Here is a 22,414-nt window from a genome sequence, read left to right as displayed (position 1 = left end):
AAAAATATATTTTCTTAGTTTATTTTAAGAACCACAGGTTCAAATTTAACATGTAATATCTTGTTTGAAAGGTATTGCAGGTAAGTACATTAGGAACTTTGAATCATTTCAATTGCATGTATACTTTTCAAGTTATTCACAAATAGCTATTTCAAAAGTGGACACTTAGTGCAATTTTCACAGTTCCTGGGGGAGGTAAGTTTTTGTTAGTTTTACCAGGTAAGTAAGACCCTTACAGGGTTCAGTTCTTGGTCCAAGGTAGCCCACCGTTGGGGGTTCAGAGCAACCCCAAAGTTACCACACGAGCAGCTCAGGGCCGGTCAGGTGCAGAGTTCAAAGTGGTGCCCAAAACGCATAGGCTATAATGGAGAGAAGGGGGTGCCCCGGTTCCGGTCTGCTTGCAGGTAAGTACCCGTGTCTTCGGAGGGCAGACCAGGGGGGTTTTGTAGGGCACCGGGGGGGGACACAAGCCCACACAGAAATTTCACCCTCAGCGGCGCGGGGGCGGCCGGGTGCAGTGTTAGAACAAGCGTCGGGTTCGCAATGTTAGTCAATGAGAGATCAAGGGATCTCTTCAGCGCTGCAGGCAGGCAAGGGGGGGCTTCCTCGGGGAAACCTCCACTTGGGCAAGGGAGAGGGACTCCTGGGGGTCACTTCTGCAGTGAAAGTCCGGTCCTTCAGGTCCTGAGGGCTGCGGGTGCAGGGTCTTTTCCAGGCGTCGGGACTTAGGTTTCAGAGAGTCGCGGTCAGGGGAAGCCTCGGGATTCCCTCTGCAGGCGGCGCTGTGGGGGCCCAGGGGGGACGGGTTTTGGTACTCACAGTCGTAGAGTAGTCCGGGGGTCCACCCTGAGGTGTTGGTTCTCCACCAGGCGAGTCGGGGTCGCCGGGTGCAGTGTTGCAAGTCTCACACTTCTTGCGGGGAGTTGCAGGGTTCTTTAAAGCTGCTTCTTGAAACAAAGTTGCAGTCTTTTTGGAGCAGGTCCGCTGTCCTCGGGAGTTTCTTGTCGTCGTCGAAGCAGGGCAGTCCTCAGAGGATTCAGAGGTCGCTGGTCCCTTAGGAAGGCGTCGCTGGAGCAGAGTTCTTTGGAAGGCAGGAGACAGGCCGGTGAGTTTCTGGAGCCAAGGCAGTTGTTGTCTTCTGGTCTTCCTCTGCAGGGGTTTTCAGCTGGGCAGTCCTTCTTGTAGTTGCAGGAATCTAATTTTCTAGGGTTCAGGGTAGCCCTTAAATACTAAATTTAAGGGCGTGTTTAGGTCTGGGGGGTTAGTAGCCAATGGCTACTAGCCCGGAGGGTGGGTACACCCTCTTTGTGCCTCCTCCCAAGGGGAGGGGGTCACATTCCTATCCCTATTGGGGGAATCCTCCTTCTACAAGATGGAGGATTTCTAAAAGTCAGAGTCACCTCAGCTCAGGACACCTTAGGGGCTGTCCTGACTGGCCAGTGACGACTCCTTGTTTTTCTCATTATCTCTCCTGGACTTGCCGCCAAAAGTGGGGGCTGGGTCCAGGAGGCGGGCATCTCCACTAGCTGGAGTGCCCTGGGGCATTGTAACACGAAGCTTGAGCCTTTGAAGCTCACTGCTAGGTGTTACAGTTCCTGCAGGGGGGAGGTGTGAAGCACCTTCACCCAGAGCAGGCTTTGTTTCTGTCCTCAGAGAGCACAAAGGCTCTCACCGCATGAGGTCAGACACTCGTCTCTCAGCAGCAGGCTGGCACAGACCAGTCAGTCCTGCACTGAACAATTGGGTAAAATACAGGGGGTATCTCTAAGATGCCCTCTGTGTGCATTTTTTAATAAATCCAACACTGGCATCAGTGTGGGTTTATTATTCTGAGAAGTTTGATACTAAACTTCCCAGTATTCAGTGTAGCCATTATGGAGCTGTGGAGTTCGTTTTTGACAGACTCCCAGCCCATATACTCTTATGGCTACCCTGCACTTACAATGTCTAAGGTTTTGCTTAGACACTGTAGGGGCATAGTGCTCATGCACATATGCCCTCACCTGTGGTATAGTGCACCCTGCCTTAGGGCTGTAAGGCCTACTAGAGGGGTGACTTACCTATGCCACAGGCAGTGGGAGGTTGGCATGGCACCCTGAGGGGAGTGCCATGTCGACTTAGTCATTTTCTCCCCATCAGCACACACAAGCTGGCAAGCAGTGTGTCTGTGCTGAGTGAGGGGTCCCTAGGGTGGCATAAGACATGCTGCAGCCCTTAGAGACATTCCCTGGCATCAGGGCCCTTGGTACCAGGGGTACCAGTTACAAGGGACTTACCTAGGTGCCAGGGTTGTGCCAATTGTGGAAACAATGGTACATTTTAGGTGAAAGAACACTGGTGCTGGGGCCTGGTTAGCAGGGTCCCAGCACACTTCTCAGTCAAGTCAGCATCAGTATCAGGCAAAAAGTGGGGGGTAACTGCAACAGGGAGCCATTTCTTTACACCTGGGTATTCTGGATCTAGGCAGGCAACTATCATCAAATCTAATCAGCAGAATAGGTTACGAATGAGGAATGCTGAACTTAGAATTACATGGAAGAATTCAAGCTAAACTCTTAAATCGTAGTTACCTATAAAGCAAGTTATGATCTTCAGCTACAGAGTCTAAACTGTCTCCTGAAGAAGCTCTAGGCACACGTGTCCGCTGGAATTTTCCAGATTTAGGGCTGTCACATGAGGTGCTGCTAGTCTCCAGAGTTCTACTTGAAGGGGACAGTAAAGCCTACAATGAAAAAAGACGAAGGTCAAAACATACACTGAGACGTACAGTTTCAATAGTTTTCTCTTGCTACAGTTTTAAGTTACATCTCAAGTATCAGGCGACAAATTAGCATCTCACACAATGCATGAAAGCAATGCACAAGAGCACATTTAGGCCGAATTACAGTTTTAATAAAGGGTTACTTCTGGCAAATTACGGTGCAGAATTACATCAAGTAAGGTACATTAAAGTTATTAAAGAAAAAATGTTGAACAAAAATTAAGTTGGTGAGATAAAAGAAACCAGGAGAGAAACGATACAGTGAACTTAAAAGAAATGATGGAAGAGAAAAGAGGCTAGATTCGACAAATTGTGGAGAGCATTTGACCATTTCAGAGCATTGTTGGAAAGTTATAATAAGCAAGAGAAGATGTAGTTGTGTTGAGGTGGTAGGGAGGACGGAAAAGGGAGAGAAAGTTCACCAGAAGCAACGAGATAAAAGGAAGGAACGGAAAGTATAGTGATGCTGTAAGAGAACTCTTTCAGGCCCTGCATGTGCTGAAGGAAGGTCAACTATAAAGGTGCTATGGGTTGGGGGAGCTCTAGAAATTTGTTAACGTTCCTTACAGTGCTACTATCTTGAACTATTGTTGAATAAATGGATACAGTATCAGTAGACTGCCTGCTACAATGTATATTTGGACATGTTTCCCAAATATTACCAAGGGATTTTGTTTGTAAATACATACAAGGCCTTCTTGCAGGTGAAACCCATTGTTAGGTGAACTCTCTAATTTGCAAAACAGTCTACTACAATACATGTGTGAAGCAAGGGTACATCTATTTTTTAAAAAAATGTTTTTTAAAAAGGTGCAAAATCCGACCTACACTGTTCTACAACAGCTGATAACTACAACTTAAGAGAAAAACAGCTAACTTGGTGGTAGCTAAGGAAGCAGAAAATCATTTTTAAAATACATTACGTTTGCTTTTTATTTCACAAAAGGCAATGGTTTTAATCCCAGTATTTCAGAGATATTACAATGTTTTAGATCATAATTAAAATGAACTGCATATTACATCCAAGGGGAGGGCTAGCCAGTGCACTAAGTACTACCATTGTCAAAAAAGATAAATAGGACAAAGTTACTGACCTTCAATAACGATCTTTATGGTGGACAGCATCTCACACATTGTGATTATCCCTGAATATGGGTGTTCCTTTGTAGGAAGTTGGCTCTGTATGTGCTATTTCAAAGTAAGGAATAGCATGCACAGAGTCCAAGGGTTCCCCTTAGAGGTAAGATAGTGGCAAAAATAGATAATTCTAATGCTCTATTTTGTGGTAGTGTGGTTGAGCAGTAGGCTTATCAAAAGGAGTAGTGTTAAGCATTTGTGGTACACACACAAGCAATAAATGAGGAACACACTCAGAAAAGATTTTTCTATACAAAAACCTATTGGCCTGGAATTGTCTAAGTTTATTTTAAGAACCACAGGTTCAAGATTTACATGTAATACTTCAAATGAAAGGTATTGCAGGTAGGTACTTTAGGAACTTTGAATTAGCAAAATAGCATATACAGTTTTCACATAAAATCACATATAGCTATTTTAAAACTAGACAGTGCAATTTTCAACAGTTCCTGGGGGGAGTAAGTTTGTTAGTTTTTGCAGGTAAGTAAACCACCTACGGGGTCCAAGTTTGGGTCCAAGGTAGCCCACCATTGGGGGTTCAGAGCAACCCCAAAGTTACCACACCAGCAGCTCAGGGCCGGTCAGGTGCAGAAGTCAAAGTGGTGCCCAAAACGCATAGGCTTCAATGGAGAAGGGGGTGCCCCGGTTCCAGTCTGCCAGCAGGTAAGTACCTGCGTCTTTGGAGGGCAGACCAGGGGGGTTTTGTAGGGCACCGGGGGAGACACAAGTCCACACAGGAAGTACACCCTCAGCGGCACGGGGGCGGCCGGGTGCAGTGTGCAAACAAGCATCGGGTTTGTAATAGAAAGCAATGGGAGACCAAGGGGTCTCTTCAGCGATGCAGGCAGGCAAGGGGGGGGGGGGCTCCTCGGGGTAGCCACCACCTTGGCAAGGGAGAGGGCAACCTGGGGGTCGCTCCTGCACTGGAGGTCGGATCCTTCAGGTCCTGGGGGCTGCGGGTGCAGTGTCCCTACCAGGTGTTGGGTTCTTAGAAGCAGGCAGTCGCGGTCAGGGGGAGCCTCGGGATTCCCTCTGCAGGCGTCGCTGTGGCGGCTCAGGGGGGGGGGGTCAACTCTGGCTACTCACGGTCTTGCAGTCGCCGGGGAGTCCTCCCTCAAGTGATTGTTCTCCACAGGTCGAGCCGGGGGCGTTGGGTGCAGAGTGCAAAGTCTCACGCTTCCGGCGGGAAACGCGTGTTGTTTCAAAGTTGCTTCTTTGTTGCAAAGTTGCAGTCTTTGGTGAACAGAGCCGCTGTCCTCTGGAGTTCTTGGTCCTTCTAGATGCAGGGCAGTCCTCTGAGGCTTCAGAGGTCGCTGGTCCCTGTGGAAAGCGTCGCTGGAGCAGTGTCTTTAGAAGTGGGGAGACAGGCCGGTAGAGCTGGGGCCAAAGCAGTTGATGTCTCCATCTTCTCTGCAGGGTTTTTCAGCTTAGCAGTCTTCTTCTTAGGTTGCAGGAATCGGATTTCCTAGGTTCTGGGGAGCCCCTAAATACTGAATTTAGGGGTGTGTTTAGGTCTGGCAGGGCAGTAGCCAATGGCTACTGTCCTTGAGGGTGGCTACACCCTCTTTGTGCCTCCTCCCTGAGGGGAGGAGGGGGGCACATCCCTATTCCTATTGGGGGAATCCTCCAAAAAAAGATGGAGGGATCACCTCAGGTCACCTTAGGGGCTGTCCTGACTGGTGGGTGACTCCTCCTCGTTTTTCTCATTATCTCCTCTGGACTTGCCGCCAAAAGTGGGGGCTGTGTCCAGGGGGCGGGTATCTCCACTAGCTGGAGTGCCCTGGGGCATTGTAACACGAAGCCTGAGCCTTTGAGGCTCACTGCTAGGTGTTACAGTTCCTGCAGGGTGGAGGTGTGAAGCACCTCCACCCAGAGCAGGCTTTTGTTTCTGTCCTCAGAGAGCACAAAGGCCCTCACCACATGGGGTCAGAAACTCTTCTCTCAGCAGCAGGCTGGCACAGACCAGTCAGTCCTGCACTGAACAATTGGGTAAAATACACGGGGCATCTCTAAGATGCCCTCTGTGTGCATTTTTTAATAAATCAAACACTGGCATCAGTGTGGGTTTATTATTCTGAGAAGTTTGATACCAAACTTCCCAGTATTCAGTGTAGCCTTTATGGAGCTGTGGAGTTCGTTTTTGACAGACTCCCAGACCATATACTCTTATGGGTACCCTGCACTTACAATGTCTAAGGTTTTGCTTAGACACTGTAGGGGCATAGTGCTCATGCACCTATGCCCTCACCTGTGGTATAGTGCACCCTGCCTTGGGGCTGTAAGGCCTGCTAGAGGGGTGACTTACCTATGCCACAGGCAGTGTGAGGTTGGCATGGCACCCTGAGGGGAGTGCCATGTCGACTTAGTCATTTTCTCCCCACCAGCACACACAAGCTGGCAAGCAGTGTGTGTGTGCTACGTGAGGGGTCCCTAGGGTGGCATAAGACATGCTGCAGCCCTTAGAGACCTTCCCTGGCATCAGGGCCCTTGGTACCAGTGGTACCAGTTACAAGGGACTTACCTGGGTGCCAGGGCTGTGCCAATTGTGGAGACAATGGTACATTTTAGGTGAAAGAACACTGGTGCTGGGGCCTGGTTAGCAGGGTTTCAAGCACACTTCTCAGTCAAGTCAGCATCAGTATCAGGCAAAAAGTGGGGGGTAACTGCAACAGGGAGCCATGTCCTTACACCTCAGCAACGATGTGTCTGTCACAACACTTCGCTATGAGGAAGGTGGGTCTAGCACAGGTCCAGTTTCAGTCCAGTAGTCACCCAGTGCAGATCTTGTGAGATTTCAGATCCAATTGCAACACCCTCATGTGCCACCTGGCATGGTCCACTAACAAGATGGGGGAAGCCAAGAAGTCTCAGAGTCACTTTCACTGAGATCCAGGTCAAAAGTTGAAACATCAGGATCATACCTTGAAAAAGACCTATTACCACAGAGGTAGAGGAAAGAATCAGAAGAGTACCATGTCCAGGATGGCTCTAATGAAGACGCTCTGCGAAGGTGTTAGGTGAGATTTCAGCACGTTGATGGAGAATCCCAACAATGTCAACAGGTTGGCTGTTGTAGGAAATTGGGTTACTGGTTGAGGGGTGAGGGGTGAAACCCTATTCAAGCAGCAACCAAAGTTTTTGTCAGGGTGAAACATGAGCAAACCCCAAATTAACCTATGCTTAACCCTCTGGTAGCTTGGTACAAAAGCAGTCAAGTTTAAATTAGAGGCAGTGTAAAGTGTACGTGCAGTACAAAAACTGTAAATAATAGTAAACAGAAATAAAGTGAAAACACCACAATAAAAAAAATCCCCTACCAATTTAGAAAAATAAAGTAAAATGTAATACATTTTTTGACACCAAAACAACAATAATCCAATTAGTAGACCCGGAGATGTGCAATTTTATAGGTATAGGCAAAAACAGTGCTTAAAAGCACAAAGTCTCAATTGTGGTTATCTGGTCATGCTGGACTGGGACAAAGTCACAAATTGAGGCTGAGTGCAATTGAGTGCTGGCCGGTTACAGAGACCAAGTTAGGCCCACTGAACAATGTACCTTAAATCCTGTGGAGCATTGCGAGATCCTGCATTGAGGATGCATCCACAGTGTCAGTTTTGGGGAGCTGCTGGATTGGTATGAGAGATCCTGTGTCAAGGCTGCATCGTGTAGCAGCTGTTCCAAAGAACTACAATGAAATTCAGCTCACTCGATTGGTTCAGCCCAAAAGATCACCACTGGCTAGCAGAGCGCCAACGGGCCCACATCCAAGGGTCCAGGACTGGGGTAACACCACTTGGCAGGGTAGGACTCATAGCAGGCACAGTCCAGGTGAAGGGTTCAAGGTGGTTGGAGCCTTTTCTGTCCCTGAGGCTCTTATCAGGAGGCGGAGGCCAGCCAACTAGCCATTGGAGTCACTCTAGTGGTCCTGGGATCAAGCTGCTGGTCCAGTTCTCCCCACTTGGAAAGCAAAGCAACACAGCAGTCCTTCCTGGCCCAGCTTGTTTGGAGTCACAAAAGATGTGTGAAACTCTTGTCAGTGTGCTAAGGAAGAGTCATTGTGATATGCATGTATGGTAAGGCTTTTTGGTGGGGGGGGGAATTGAAATCGCTTGAGAAATCTAGGGCAAATCCAAGCATGGCATCCTAGTACCACTCTGGTACTAACTGTTCTACCCAAGCAGTAGGCAGTATCCAGGTCTGAGCAGATGCCATTTTGCTGCATCCTAACAATCCTGTATCATTTGTTGTCAGTTTGTTCTATGGTCTGCTGGGACCGCTGGTAGTATGTCAACCACCATGTCCCACAATGCATGCAAATATTGTCCCAGGAGGCAGCTCAAGTTAACAGATCTGAGGAAGAAGCTGGTTGCTTAGAACATATGTTTGGGAATGCTTCCATGCATTTCCAATCTCGATCTTGCAGGGTGGTCGGAAACGTGTTAGGATTGAGGTTCCTGGTAAAGGCCTGGACAATCGGACTCTGGTGTTGGGTGCTGCAGGAGAGAAGCTGGGTCCCTTTGAATCAACCTGTGCTTTTTTGACTACTTGCCTATTGACTTAAGGACAAGATCCAAGCTTTTCCCAAGTACCCACCAGTGTGTAGGTTAGTGCCTCGTTAAGAGGCAGAAGGGATACATGTGAGGTGTGCAATCAGCAGGACCTGCTAGGACATTTCTTGACCTCAGTCATAGGCAATTGAAAGTCCTGTACTTCTGCTGCTCTACAAACGACCAATACAAAGGAGACACTCTTCAATTAATAGGCCAGGGGTTGGAGAAGGGAAACCAGTATCAGGAGCAGTGTCAAGACCACTGTTCTCCTGTAGGTCCAGGAAGACCTTCTCCTCAAAGTTGAGAATTGCCGTCCTTGTCATCACCAAGGGCAGTTGGAGATGTAAAGTGTCTCCAAATAAACATGGGGAAAAATTAGAGGGTTGCAACATCTATGGATGTTGCAGTGAACTTGCTTCAGAGACTGAAAGGACTACTGGCTCCTCCTGCTCCATCTGTGGCATCGCTGCAGGTGGCGATAATGGCCTTGTTGTCGCTGTAGGAGTAGGCATCGGGCCCCGAGTCAGAGGATGACCTTGAATCAGGGTTGAGAGGCAGAGTTTGTGCAGGGCACAGATCCACCAGCTGTAGATGGACTCTATGCCTCCTCTGATCCATAGGGCCTGACGGTGCTCCAGAGGGATCCAGTGTGGTACTAAAATGCACAGCATGGTCTCTTTAAAGACGTGGACCTGGTAAAGCATCGGACCCAGGAACACGTGTTGAAACGGGATAAAGGCTGGGATTAGCTCAGAGGTCAGAGATGGCAACATTGAGGTACCTAAGGGGTCACCCGACTGAGTGGTGGGACGTAGAAGAGCTGTGCTTTACCTTCTTAGACTTACATGATGACTTCAACCAGGAAGAAGACTGCTGAGCAGGACCAGGTCTTTCACACCTTTTGGCAATGTTCTCCAATATATAGTCAGGCCTCGCAGTCTAGGGTGGCCTTTGGATTCATCCAAGTGCACTGGTCGCACAACGCAGAGTCGCAGAAGGAGCCCAAATGCCAGAGACTAACCAAGTGTCAGTCACTGACATTTGTTTGTGACAACCCTTACAAGGTTTGAACCCGATTGTCTTAAGGGGAGACATGTCCCATGTACACAGAAGAACTTTGGAAAATATTGTCTGTTGAGTCTGACAGAATCTGAGGCAGCAATCTCCGGATTGTAGTCGGAAATTGTGGAAAGAACGGAACTGATGTCAGCAGCCTTAGTTGGCAACAATGAGGAGCCCTCAATGTCACATCCAGAGAGCGGGAGACAGACCAGAGACTGAGTTACACAACGCCATCTACCAACACGCAAGGGACTGCTAAGAAAATTCTCTGGATCCATTCTGGAACATGTGGGTATTCAAAAAGGTGAGGAATATGCATTAAGAAGGATCCAGATTAAATTTTCATTCGAAGCATATTGTTAGTGGAACTTGCAGAGCGCAGCCCCAAGAATATAACTTCTGTAAACAGAACCTTCTTTAAACAAAAGAAAATGTGTTTTTACTAAAACCCTCCCTTCTTAACTGCATAACGGATTATTTGTAGTATTGCCCAGTATTTCATTTACGGTTTCAAATCAACACTTGTTTGAAAAAAGAGCACTATTTTTTTACAATAACTGCACCAAAAACATACTGTAGGTAACATTTACTACGTTCTTTGTTTAATTGGGGTTCTGGTGACAATCTGTGTTCAAGAACTTCTCAACTGCAATAAAGCCCATATTACAGAATTACCCATTATTTATCTTCTAAACACACACCAAAAAAGGCTAGTTATGAAGGTTGTTAGAAGCAAAAAAAAGTCAGTCATTTCTGGCAGCAGACTCATGTTATATTCTACATTTTACTGCTATATGTTAGAGCAGTACCAATTATTATGCACTACTTGTATGGTTAGGTTACATCACAGCCACAAAATCATTTACAATATTACATTTACCCTTTGCAATATGATACGGTTTAACTGTTAACAAAAATTGCTACGCTATACTGATACGGAGTATTTTTTTTATATATAAATTTCGTGCTCTTACCTCAGGACTCGATACACCAACAGTTTCTGCCAAGGGAGCAAGCAATGACATAGATGAAATGTTGAGTGCATCTTCATTTTCATCATCCTCTTCCTCAGACTCGTCTTGCTCCTGCTCCTTTCTCACATCCTCTGTCTTGTTGATTTGCCTATCTAGGAACGTATTTAATGGTTTCACGTTTGGTTCCTTCTTTACTTCCTCCTCCAAAGCATCACTAAAAAGACCGTTGATTACTTCTGAACTATTAAGTTCATCATCCACACTCATCTCAACTTCATGAACTGCTCCCTCTGAAACATGCAGTAAAACAAAAAAAAATATCAGCAAAGCAAAGTATGTCAAAATGTAATAAAAAGTCCAGGCTCATGTTAATAGGCCTATATTAACTTAAACTATAACATGCAATACATCTCGGAGAGCTCACCAGTGCTAGAAAACCCAGTTCTGGTGGGGAACCATTCCATCCTGAACACAGTAGTAACCAGAACTTAGGCTATACCAAATCCCCTTTAATGCAGGTACCAATAGAGCGTTTGCAACGTGTTTAGAAGGCCCGCTTCATTGCAGCAACCAACCATTAGGACCTAAAGGACCATACACTGCATATCTTTCACACATTGTGGCAGTCCATCTTTAGAACATTCTGGTAAGACAAACGTTCCTCTATGTCAAGCCAAAAGAGCACTAAACTAATGCTTTTTAAAAAGCCTTATTCAAAAGCAGCAGTGGCACAAAACAAAAACATTTAACTAAATGTTTGCATTCCTGAAATGCTACACTTTAGCAATAATTTGTAAAACGAAATTCACTGCACATGCCAATGACATAACATTCATGTACATCGGGTATAGCAGTGGCAGCCCTTGTTCCCATTCCAGGGCGCACTGAAAGTATCACAAACAGCTTGACAGGGGGAACATCCCCTATGATGGACACCTGCAACCTCATAAGTGTACTGAAGCACCTGGACAATTCAGAGATGCACTGTGGGAAATGTAACTTTCTCATGTGAATGATAGCCTCTCTTGGGAATGGGAAAGCTCCTAATGGTTCTCAAGTTTCCAGATCCGCTTTGAGCTAAATCCTCCCGACAAGAAGACAGAATTTTAGCAAGCTTACCATACAGCCAATTGTGCATAAGAAAGAGAAGGTAATGGTTGGAGGAAGTGAACTCTCAGGAAACCTCCATCACCAAGCAGTTGCCCAGGTAAGCCATGGATTTCCCCCCAACAGCAGATGAACAGTCCATGGACCAAGACGTTTTGTACAGCTCAAACGCAGCATTCGGTTTTGTTAAACATTACCTCCAATGGTGAACCAGAGGAACAGTTTTGCCTAGGAATACTGGAAACTTTATTATTGGACTTGCCCGTTCCCTCTGTAATTAACCTAAAGACAACAAGCAAAGCCCTGCCAGCTGGAGGCTTGGAACAAAGGTTGACTTGTCTTGAAAGAAGGAAACACCTTGACTTGAAGAAAAGTGTAGCTCTATAGGTTTCAATGGAAGCATAAGTGCAACACACAGCATCCATCTAGGAAATGAGCATAAAACATACTATTGTAGAACCTGTTCAGCGAGATAATAAAGTAGGCAAACATGCCCAAAGACAACTCATCTTGTCATGAGCATGTTAACATTAGCAAATGTAATAGACACAGCCAAGCTTGGAGATCATCCCCACAGCTCACAAGGCAATTGGTTTTGTCCCTACAATAACAGAAAGTGTTACAGTTGAAGGAGGCTGCCACCACCACTACTGTTGATGTGGGTGAAGAAGAAGAAGAGGTTCTTGGAAACCGAGTGCAGCAAATAGGAATCCCTAATTGATCGACCACTTGTGTAACTGCTTGAGGACTTTGTACTTCTCGTAAGGACACGGTAGGGAGGAGAAAGAAGGCATTTCCATTATACAAGTCTGCCTTCAGATGCCCAATGTAACAAAGATGTATGAAATTAAGCGTTCTTGAGTGTTAAATCTGATGAGTAAGAGTGAGAAACAACTACAAATCTTGCAATTGTGGCCTGCGAGGTCTTTACTCTCATGACAGGTGTAGACAATGATCAGTGTGGCCTTCACTGGCTTCCTTGCAGATACAAAAAAAAACATGCAGAAAGGTTTTCTTGATGAAGACTTGGAGCGCTGTTCATTGTCGGTTCATCTATCAAGTTTATCAAGTGAATCTGGGCAATGTTGTCGGACTAAGGCCCTGATGCTGGTGCAGCATAACCCTGCATTCATTTCCATCCCCATGAGGTGCACCTACAGGTATTTCTTCTTCTCAAAAGAAGGCTTCAGGGAGGTTAAAAGCAGGTCTACTGTGCAACGAGAATTCCAAGGCGCATCACTTGAGGTATCAAAACGTAACAGTTGCTGCGGTTTTCTGGAGGACGTAGGTGGCACACTCCTTACAGGCTCACTCCCAGGGGAATGAAGGTCTTTAGTGGAGGCTTTGTTAAGCTAGTAGGGAAGGTGACTGTCCAGCACTCTTATCTTTTGCATGTTTTGACCTGTTTTCAGGGTCTAGGCTGTAAAAGCATTGTTTGCGAGAGTCATCTACAAAACGCTTTCTACTCCGGTCACTGTCTGGATGGGGCCGTCTGATAAGATTCAGCCATTTTGAAGCAACACTCATAACTAGATGCAACAAACGATACTGCAAAAAAAAAAAAAACGCCATGCACAATTTGGGGAGGCTTCCAGATAGCTTGGACAAGCTCCCAGGAAGAAGGGGGAAAACAACATACATCCGGAATAAGAGGTATAGCAAAGCTCTTGGGAGTTACCCTACACATATTTTGTTAGATGTCTGAAGTATAGGGTCATCTGGAGACGAAGGGAATTCGCATCACTTCTCAATGGCAGAGATTAAGCTTTTTTCCCCCCAGTGAGTTGATTAGGCTACTAAAAGCCTAGAGTTTAAAGCATTTCAGACATATTAATGCTTTATACTGCTATTCCAAAGCATCCTAGGACTCCAAACTCAAAGAAGTGAATGATCAAGGCATGGTTGGTAATCTATGTAACCATGCTGAAGAACCACATTTCCCTGACCACACTATAGGAGAATGAAATCACTGCATGATTTCCTAAAGGATAATATAATATATGTATATATCTCAAAATGTCACTGGCCCAAGGACTTCTAAATAAATAGCAACAGCTTGAAGGTGATGTAATTTTCATGCGTATACCAGGTGGTTTGTTAAAAACGGATAAACACAGGGAGAGCTCTCTGATCAACCAATCGGTTTAAAAAATTATAAGAATCAGGGATGACCACCGATGACGAAAGGCTAAGCTCCCCTCTACTCATCAAATAAACTGTCATGAGAATCAATCCAAGACTTTCGTATGAAACAAGGAAGCTCTTGTACAACCAACAAGCAAAACTGCCTACCAGCCCTAAGACGAGTAAAAAAAAATTTGCTGACTGTTTTCAACAGCCAATAAAAAAGAAAAGAAAAAAAAAAAGGGGGGGTTGCGGGATTACAAATTTGGGGAATTTTTTTTTGTTTAAAAATAAAAATGTTTACCTTTTCCACTACCTAAAAAATAATAAAACAATTTTAAAAAAAAGAAGATTAGCAACAGTTAGTGCAATGTCAAAAAGAAGTCTGAATTAACTACAGGCACCAATGTCACAGCAGGTGATGACAACTCCATTACCACATTAAGTTTTCGACCCAGAAATGAATGACTGTGCCGCGAACCTAAGGTAAATTAATACCTGAAAGAGAAACTATGCCTTTAGATAAGTAGCTCCTAAATGAGGAAACAGGGCTGTTTGATTTACTCTATTAAATCAGTCAACTATTCTACCACCAAGAGCTAAATTAAAAGGTGTTTGTTTAAAGTTAAGTGAATTGATTTTGATAATATAAATGCAGTGCACATCTAATTTAAATTATTCCATTACAAGAGAAAATTTAGAGGAACCATGACAATGTAAGCAACAAAAATACACATCTCTGAAAAAACAGTGGCAAGCACCAAACCATTTTTGGGGCTGTGAATCAGTGTACCTTTTCTCTCTGGGGTTCCATTTAAAGGTGTCAGTTCCCTTGGAGAGCAAGGTATGCTTTTCAATGGACTTTGTTGCACCTCTTCAACCCTGGGTGTGGAAAGACCTACAAAATGAGAACAGATTAGGAAAACAACTACCATAGTTTAGGACATGATTGCTACATGTTCAAGTCACCCTAAAAGAGCAAACCTGAAACTGATAATCTTGAAATATGTTAAGACTTTCATATCCCACATTTACAATGAATGCACATTGTCCACATCAGAAGACAAAAACTGAAACATCCTTGTAAGTTATTTGAGGTGCTTATGAGAAGCAGACCTACGACTATCCCAAGATAACAGTTTTATTTCACTTCAGCCCCAGGTCACGTTTACGTACACCATCAAAGTGTAAGTATACAAGATCTACTCAACCCCTTTGCTGCCAGGCCATTTTCCCTCCTGTGCCGAGCCTCTGTTTTGGCTATTTGGGGCAGTTTGCGCTTAGGCCCTCATAACTTTCTCCACATAAGCTACCCATGCCAAATTTGCATCCTTTTTTCCAACATCCTAGGGATTCTAGAGGTACCCAGACTTTGTGGGTTCCCCTGAAGAAGACCAAGAAATTAGCCAAAATACAGCGAAAATTTTGTTTTTAAAAAGAAAAATGGCTGCAGAAGAAGGTTTGTAGTTTTTTCCCTGAAAATGGCATTAACAAAGGGTTTGCAGTGGTAAAATCACCATCTTCGCAGCTTTCATGAACAGGCAGACTTGAATTAGAAAACACAATTTTTCAACACAATTTTGACATTTTACTGGGACATGCCCCATTTTCACTATTTTTTGTGCTTTCAGCCTCCTTCTAGTTAGTGGCAGAAATGGGTGAGAAACAAATGCCGGATCACAGAAAGCTAAACATTTCTGAAAAGTAGCCAAATTCTGAATTCAGCAAGGGGTAATTTGTGTAGATCCTACAAGTGTTTCCTACAGAACATAACAGCTGAAATAAAAGAATATTGAAATTGAGGTGAAAAAAAGCACAATTTTTCTCCACGTTTTACTCAAATTTTTTCCTGCTATGTCAGATTTTTGAAAGCAATTTACAGTTACGTCTGCTGGACTCTTCTGGTTGCGGGGATATATAGGGCTTGTAGGTTCATCAAGAACCCTAGGTACCCAGAGCCATTAAATGAGCGGCACCTTGCAATACGTTTTCATTCTATACCGGGTATACAGCAATTAATTTGCAGAAATATAAAAAGTGAAAAATAGCAATCAAGAAAACCTTTGTATTTTCAAAATGGGTAAAAGATAAGGTGTTGAGAAGCAGTGGTTATTTGCACATCTCTGAATTTCAGTCTTTTCAGATTGTGTCTCGGTCTTGTGGATTATTCTACATGGCAGTGTCCCAAAGTCCATAAAGTGCAGCCCTCACCATTCCAAGTGGGAAGATTTTGAGAGTTAGCCAAGTTCTCATGGCCCAAATGTAAAACCAAAACCCAAAGTAATCAAATGTCCTCTTGCTTGCAGTGGGATAAGATGTTTTAGTGTGCGGGGGAGAGCTGAAAGACTGTTACCCCATTCGGGTGGGGGCATAACCAGGCCCATACTGGTTGGAGCCACCACCCCACTATTTTTTGTTTCTCTTTAATTCTTTTTAATTCCCTGGCATCTAGAAGCCTTGTGGTTTCTGACCCAGGGGGGGGGGCCTTAAAAAAAAAAAAAAAAGCTGAGCTTCCACTGCGATGGGGAGGTGGCCTATGATGAGGTAAGCGCGCTGACTTCATCAGACGTCACTGGGGGTAGGGGTAGGGTGGTGGGGGTAGGTTGTTGGGATGGGGTCGGTGGTGGAAGGGCTTCCCCTTCCATCCCTGCCTTGGTCGGGGGATCTGGAAGCTCACGGAGGGAGCGCTCCCTCCGAGCTCCAGGCCAAGAACTTAATGGTTACATCCTTGGCACAGGAGCACTGTACAAGTGGATTTAACCACTACATCCCCGGCACAGAAGGGGTTAAGGTTACCTAAAATGTGTAAGAAAGAGGAGGTAGTGCTTAATTAAAGCACTTGATAATTGTTTAAGCTCCAAGGTGTTGAGTAAAGTACAAACATGCAACATATTTGGTACCAAGACACAACTGAAATAACAGCATGCACTGACTTTTTTTTTTGGGGGGGGGGGGGAGGAGGACACTACAGACAGATCAGGCCACATATGATCACACTTGTGGCTTTAGAAATCTCGACGAATGCAACTGATAGAGCAGAGATGCAATTCAATGTGTTCCTGGAGTTCAGACTTACCTGTGATCAAACATCCAAGGTCTAACTTGAGCCCTAGACAAATGTGGCATGGTTTCTTTAGGCTGAAAGCTGACCCCTGCTGTTCTATAAGGCACAGTTCTGAAAAGTGAGCCATGGCAACAAGGGTAATGCCTACAGTTTAATTGTCCTTCAGTTTACAGGGGAAACTAGTGGGTTTGTCATGAATTCAGTGAAGATCACCATGATCGAAAACCATTATTACAAGTAACATTTACATCCCCATCATGCTATTTTTTACCAACAACCATGAAAAAAGGACAGCATAATCTGCTACCATAAACAAGAAACATTCCAGAAGGAGAACGACCAGGAAATGGACAACAATCAGTATTTAACTTTGTCCCAAACAGATTTTGAACAGATGGCTGGCTATTCCAAGTGGGTATCAATTCTGGAGTTTCAGCCACGACAAGTGTCATAAAAATGCAAGAATCAATTTCCAGGTAGATGCTGTAACATCTACGCATTAATCATGTTTCTAAATAGGCAACAGTAGTTGTTTTCCCTCTAGTTATTTCGAAGTACAGAACAGATTATTAAGCAATTAGTCTGCTCTTACAGTCAGTGAAGATAAATAATATAGGAAGCAAAATGAATAGTGTAATATGGAAATCTACAACAATCAGTATAAGAAAGGAAATACTACATATAACCTACGGAAAACAGCATGAAGTTCACAAGAGCACGATGCTGGTCTCCTGCAGGACAATGTGCTGGCTCGCAGGAAAGCCACTTCTCAGTTGAAATGCTTATCTTCAGGACCAGTGGGCTATGGCAAGATTATGTTTAGTTCCCAAGGAGTCGATAGTCTCCTAAGGGCAGGGGCTATATTCGTGTTTCTAAACACTGATATCCTTTATAAAGAGGCACAGGAAGGATTTTCATTTGTTCTGAGACAGCAGTTAGGTGTACGTTTCGGGTGGAACTGAAAGCAAGATTTGACCAGTTATATTAGGTAACACATTATAGTTTCTTCTTGGGAGTTTAGTAGTTCACCAGATAAGGAGATCTCTCAAAACACTAGAACCAGAATCACCTGCACAAATGCCATTCAGAGACGGGTATAACGGTTGACCGTGGAAGATTGCCCATGAAGTCTGAATTGAGGTGAAAGGGTCCATTACAGCAGGAGTATAGGAATCAGGTTGTCACTCTTCACATACTCCACAGTTAATCTGGTTTTTGTGATATTTTCCGACAGCCCTGGACAGCAGCGCCAATCTTCAATTCTTGTGTGGCTATTCTCACAGGTGTATATCTATGGAAAAACACTGGAGTAACCTTTTTGGGATTATCAGGGTCACTCTTCTACTGGACTGCTTCAATCTGAGGGTCATCGTTTGTTTGAGAGAAGTGGCTTTGATAGAGCACATTGTACTTTTAAGTCCTGCATGGGACCCTGCAGGGATCTACAGTCTCTCTGGTTCATTTGTTCCCAAGCTGCCCTGCCTTCTGGTATCCTCCGCTAAGTCTGTGGGTCTGGCTACGCAGCCACAGGAATTCCTTCCATACAGCAAGGCTCTGATGAAATCTACCACAGTATAAATCTTGCACCCCTAGGAGAACCAGTCTCACGGATACCATTAGGGAATTAAATCATACCCATGAGCATGTGAAGTCTCATTCAAGTTATGCTCACAACACCTAGATACACCATTCCTCCATTTTAGACCACCACGTATGAAGTCACTGGGATTGTGCAGACAGTCGGATGGAAGCGCAGACAGGACTTCTCCAAGAATGGTTTTCAGTTGCTCATCACAGTTCTATCATGCGAGGCTAAGCCATAGCATACATTTCACGGACAATCACAATCTGCTGCAACACATATAGGCAGAGATTCAAAATATCTGCAGTTGCAGTAGCACTGTCTTCACTTCAATTCTCTCTAAGACATCCAGTAATTCAACATGATTTACTTTGAAAAGGTTCTAAGCAAGCCTCTGTATCAATACCAAGGGGAACAGTCAGGTCTTCCAAGGACTGCTGTTGATGTGGACACTTATATAATGTTTTGTAATGCACTGCAGATTTCACTTCCCACCAAGACCATTCTGCAGCTTTATCTGGAGGAGCCATGCTGGAAGAAATATTTGTTTCACAGCTGCTGCTACTAATGAATTAAAAGGAGCCTCACCTATAAGGAACATTTAATCAGACAGGGTACAGTTGTAATTAAGGCAGACAGTGTAGTAAAAATGTCCATGGCTGGTTTGAATACACCAACAGATCAGCTCTTTCAATAGGCTCTCTGTGGGAAAGTCTCAAAGACTCAAGACTTCAACTGTGGGACTTCAATTTAAATTTTTAGTTTGGTGGCTCCTCTTGTACAGACTTCCCGCACAAGACCGATGATAGAGAGCACGGGAAACTGACCAAGAGCGAGAGAAAGCACAAAGCTGACCAACAGCGAGAGAGTGAGCGCAAAACAGAGCACAAATCTCTCCAAAAGAAAGCGCAAATATGACCAAGAGAGCACAAATTTGACAGAGAAAGAGAGCAAATCTGACAGAGAGCAAATCTGACCGAGAGCAAAAGAGTGCGCATCGCTGGCCTAGAGAGTGCGCAAATCTGACCAAGAGAGCAAGACAAACCAAGAGAGAGGTGGGAGAAAGTCACAGTGGTTGACAGATGAACACAGATGGTGAGAAAACAGGAGAATTAGAGGGAAAGAAAACTGGAGAAGAAACAAAGATGGCGAGAGGTAAAACGCTGGCAAAGAATAGAGAGGGGGAGAAAGAAATGAGAGTTAGAGACTGAAAAAAAGATACATCTAGGAACAAATGCAGTGAAATAACCACATGAAATATGTTCTAGACCGATTTGCTCTCAAGTAGGCCATCCATCAAAACAGATGACCTGTAGCAAAAAAGTAGATATTGGATGGAGGGCAGAGATTCGTTGATGGTTCTTCTTATGCCTGGTGTCAAACTTAAGACTGCTAACCAATGAAGTGATGGGCTGCTAGATCTTGGCAACAGCTTTAATGCCCAACACCGACAACTGCCTGCCACATATATTTTTAATTTGGTATCCTACGCCTACTTGCTATCAAGGAAACTAAGTCAAAACTGCTGTGCAACTTTACCCCACAAGTCATCAGTGTACATGAGGCTTACATGAACATATGCCTCAAAGGGCGATCAGGTTCTAAAATATTCAAATTTCCTCTTCACAGGCCACCCGAGATGCAGAATGATCATAAAAATATACTTCCTCCTTTAAATCATTATTTGGTCATTTCAAAGACAAACTCTTACCGCTGAGAAATGTCAAAGCTTAGACTCTGGCACTAAGGTTGCTGTTGAGAGCCTTAGTGCAGATTTTTCAAAGATGTTCTTCAGTGCATAGTGACATTAGAAGCAACCACATTCCCTCCACGGCAGGAGTCTTTGGTGTCAGGAATCCCCATAATGTTAAACAAGTCTGACCACATTTTCTTTTCCCAACATTGACGCCAAGTTTGTCAAAGAAGCTGAAGAATTAGTAACACCAAAGCAGCGTGGTGAAATTAAAAGAAAATAGTAATTTCAGGTAGATTTAGACACTGCAAAGATTAAAAGGATATTAAACATTTCTAAACATCGTCAGATGACGGGAAACAGGTCAAATATGTTTATGTTTGATAGTTAACTATCTTGGGAGAGGGATGATTTCATTAGGTAACAAAATAGAAAGATGAAGCCCAATTTTCTCAATTAAGAAAACAAAAAAAAAGTGATGGTGGAATGCTTGAATTAATCTCAGCTATTGGTAATTACTCGGGGCTGCATCCCAGTCCATCGTTTTTTCGCCCACCATGCCACCTCAGATTATACAGAGCCATACTCAAATCAGCCTTGGTCTTGCTCTATTTGAATAGCCAAGATAGCTACTCTCTTAACAGTACCTGGTTGCTTATGTTCCAGAGGACCTTGCTTAGCAGTTCAGGCAAGATCAAAACTAATTTGGATAGAAATGGGTCTAATCCAAGGTGACGTTGTGGGCAAAAAACAGTGGGTTGAAATGCTAACCCCGACCGTTCATCTGTGGTTAGAAAATAATATATATATATATATATATATATATATATATACACATACATATATATACACACACACACATTCCTACCCTGAAGTTGCGAGTTTCAACTCTATCAATTAGCCACATTTCTTTCTGCCTTTATTACCTAACAGTAGTATTTAGCGTTTGTCTAGTCATCTAGAAATAATAAAGTTTAGTGTTGTTCCATTTAAAAATGTCACAAGCGTTTTACTGTTTAAATATGCAACCATTGGGCAGTTTAGTTCCTGGTATGTACGGTGAGTTGATGACAAACACAGCGCTCCATCAAGTGCTGTGGTGGTATTGACAACACTACACGGCAATCACTTTAGAAGTGTTCAGCAGATTATCAATCTAATATTGCCCACAAATGATGCTCAAAAGGCTTCTAGGAACATTTAAGGGTGCTGAAACATAAGCAATTAACGCTGTGTGAGGTGGATAAGGGGGCATTTTATGTAGTCCCATTACACTGCATGTGCTAGGAAAATATCACAGATCCATGTGTATCAAATGCTGGTGTATATAAAAAAAAAAAAGGGCAAATGAGTACATCCAAATACAAATTCAAATAAAAAAAGATCCTTTAAATTCACAGGTCCGATCTCCAAACATCCTATAACATCTGCAGATATAAAGTAAACTAAAGGTTATACTGCAGGGAACACAGATGTTAAGGGAGCCTAGACCCAAAGTGGGCAAAGAGTATGTGAAAGTTGACCTATTCTGGAAATCACCATGATAGCAGCGATGTTCGAAACAATGCTGCGATCTCGTGACAGCAGCATCTAATCCTTCCAAAAGGTATTCTCTCCCCCAAGGGTAGTACTATTACATACACTACCTCTATGAGCCTAACATTTTCCTCAGAGAAGATCGGACAACATGGAAATCATTGTTATGTCCTCACCTGCGGACTGGCTTTCTGTCAATGTGACCTCTGGTTCTGTAGTCTTTTCATATTGTAAATGAGACACCACTTCATCTGGTTTGGTGGACGATTTGATTAATTCTTCATCCTGGATATTCTGGGACATTAAAAAAAAATATATATTTATAAAAATATATTCAAGAATAAAACATTAAACCTTGGGACAGTCAATAAAGGCATGGCTACTTTATAAATACTTTTATACTATATCTGCCACACTAAGGTTCAACAATGTCCATCCAACCATCAAAATGGATGTATTCTAAAAACTGAACACATGCAATGTTATAAATAATGTGCAGATCGTTGAGTATTGCCTCTTCCACAATATAACAAATAATCACCTCTAACGTGCAAATGTAGAAAAAAAGATAAGTGAAGCAGTATCACAAGATTATGTATTTACCTTCAATGTCCAAGTGGGTACACACTCTGGTAAACCTAGTCTTGAAGGCAAGAGCTCCTAGGTCTGAATTATGTTCCACACTCAATCTCATTAGCATGCAGATAAGTATATGCTTCTGGGATTTCTGGCAATTGTGCGGCTCTGTGTATTCACGTTTGGTTCAATATAAAAACATTTTTTATCTGATTTTGATCAAACCCCATCCCCTCCAAAAAAAT

The 22,414-nt window shown here is 43.9% G+C and overlaps 1 protein-coding gene across 1 annotated transcript in view; it reads right to left on the bottom strand.

Annotated features, from left to right (window-relative positions):
• The window catches only part of ANLN (anillin, actin binding protein), a 207,525-nt gene that overhangs the window by 121,185 nt on the left and 63,926 nt on the right, over positions 1–22,414 (bottom strand). Inside the window, 4 exon segments of the mRNA XM_069215555.1 lie at positions 2,571–2,722; positions 10,488–10,777; positions 14,512–14,616; positions 21,770–21,887. Of these exon segments, the coding sequence (XP_069071656.1) occupies positions 2,571–2,722; positions 10,488–10,777; positions 14,512–14,616; positions 21,770–21,887 (665 nt within the window).

The sequence above is a fragment of the Pleurodeles waltl genome, chromosome 2_1 (assembly GCF_031143425.1).
Source record: "Pleurodeles waltl isolate 20211129_DDA chromosome 2_1, aPleWal1.hap1.20221129, whole genome shotgun sequence".
NCBI classification, from domain to species: domain Eukaryota; kingdom Metazoa; phylum Chordata; class Amphibia; order Caudata; family Salamandridae; genus Pleurodeles; species Pleurodeles waltl.
This window is presented reverse-complemented; position numbering and strand designations above follow the sequence as displayed.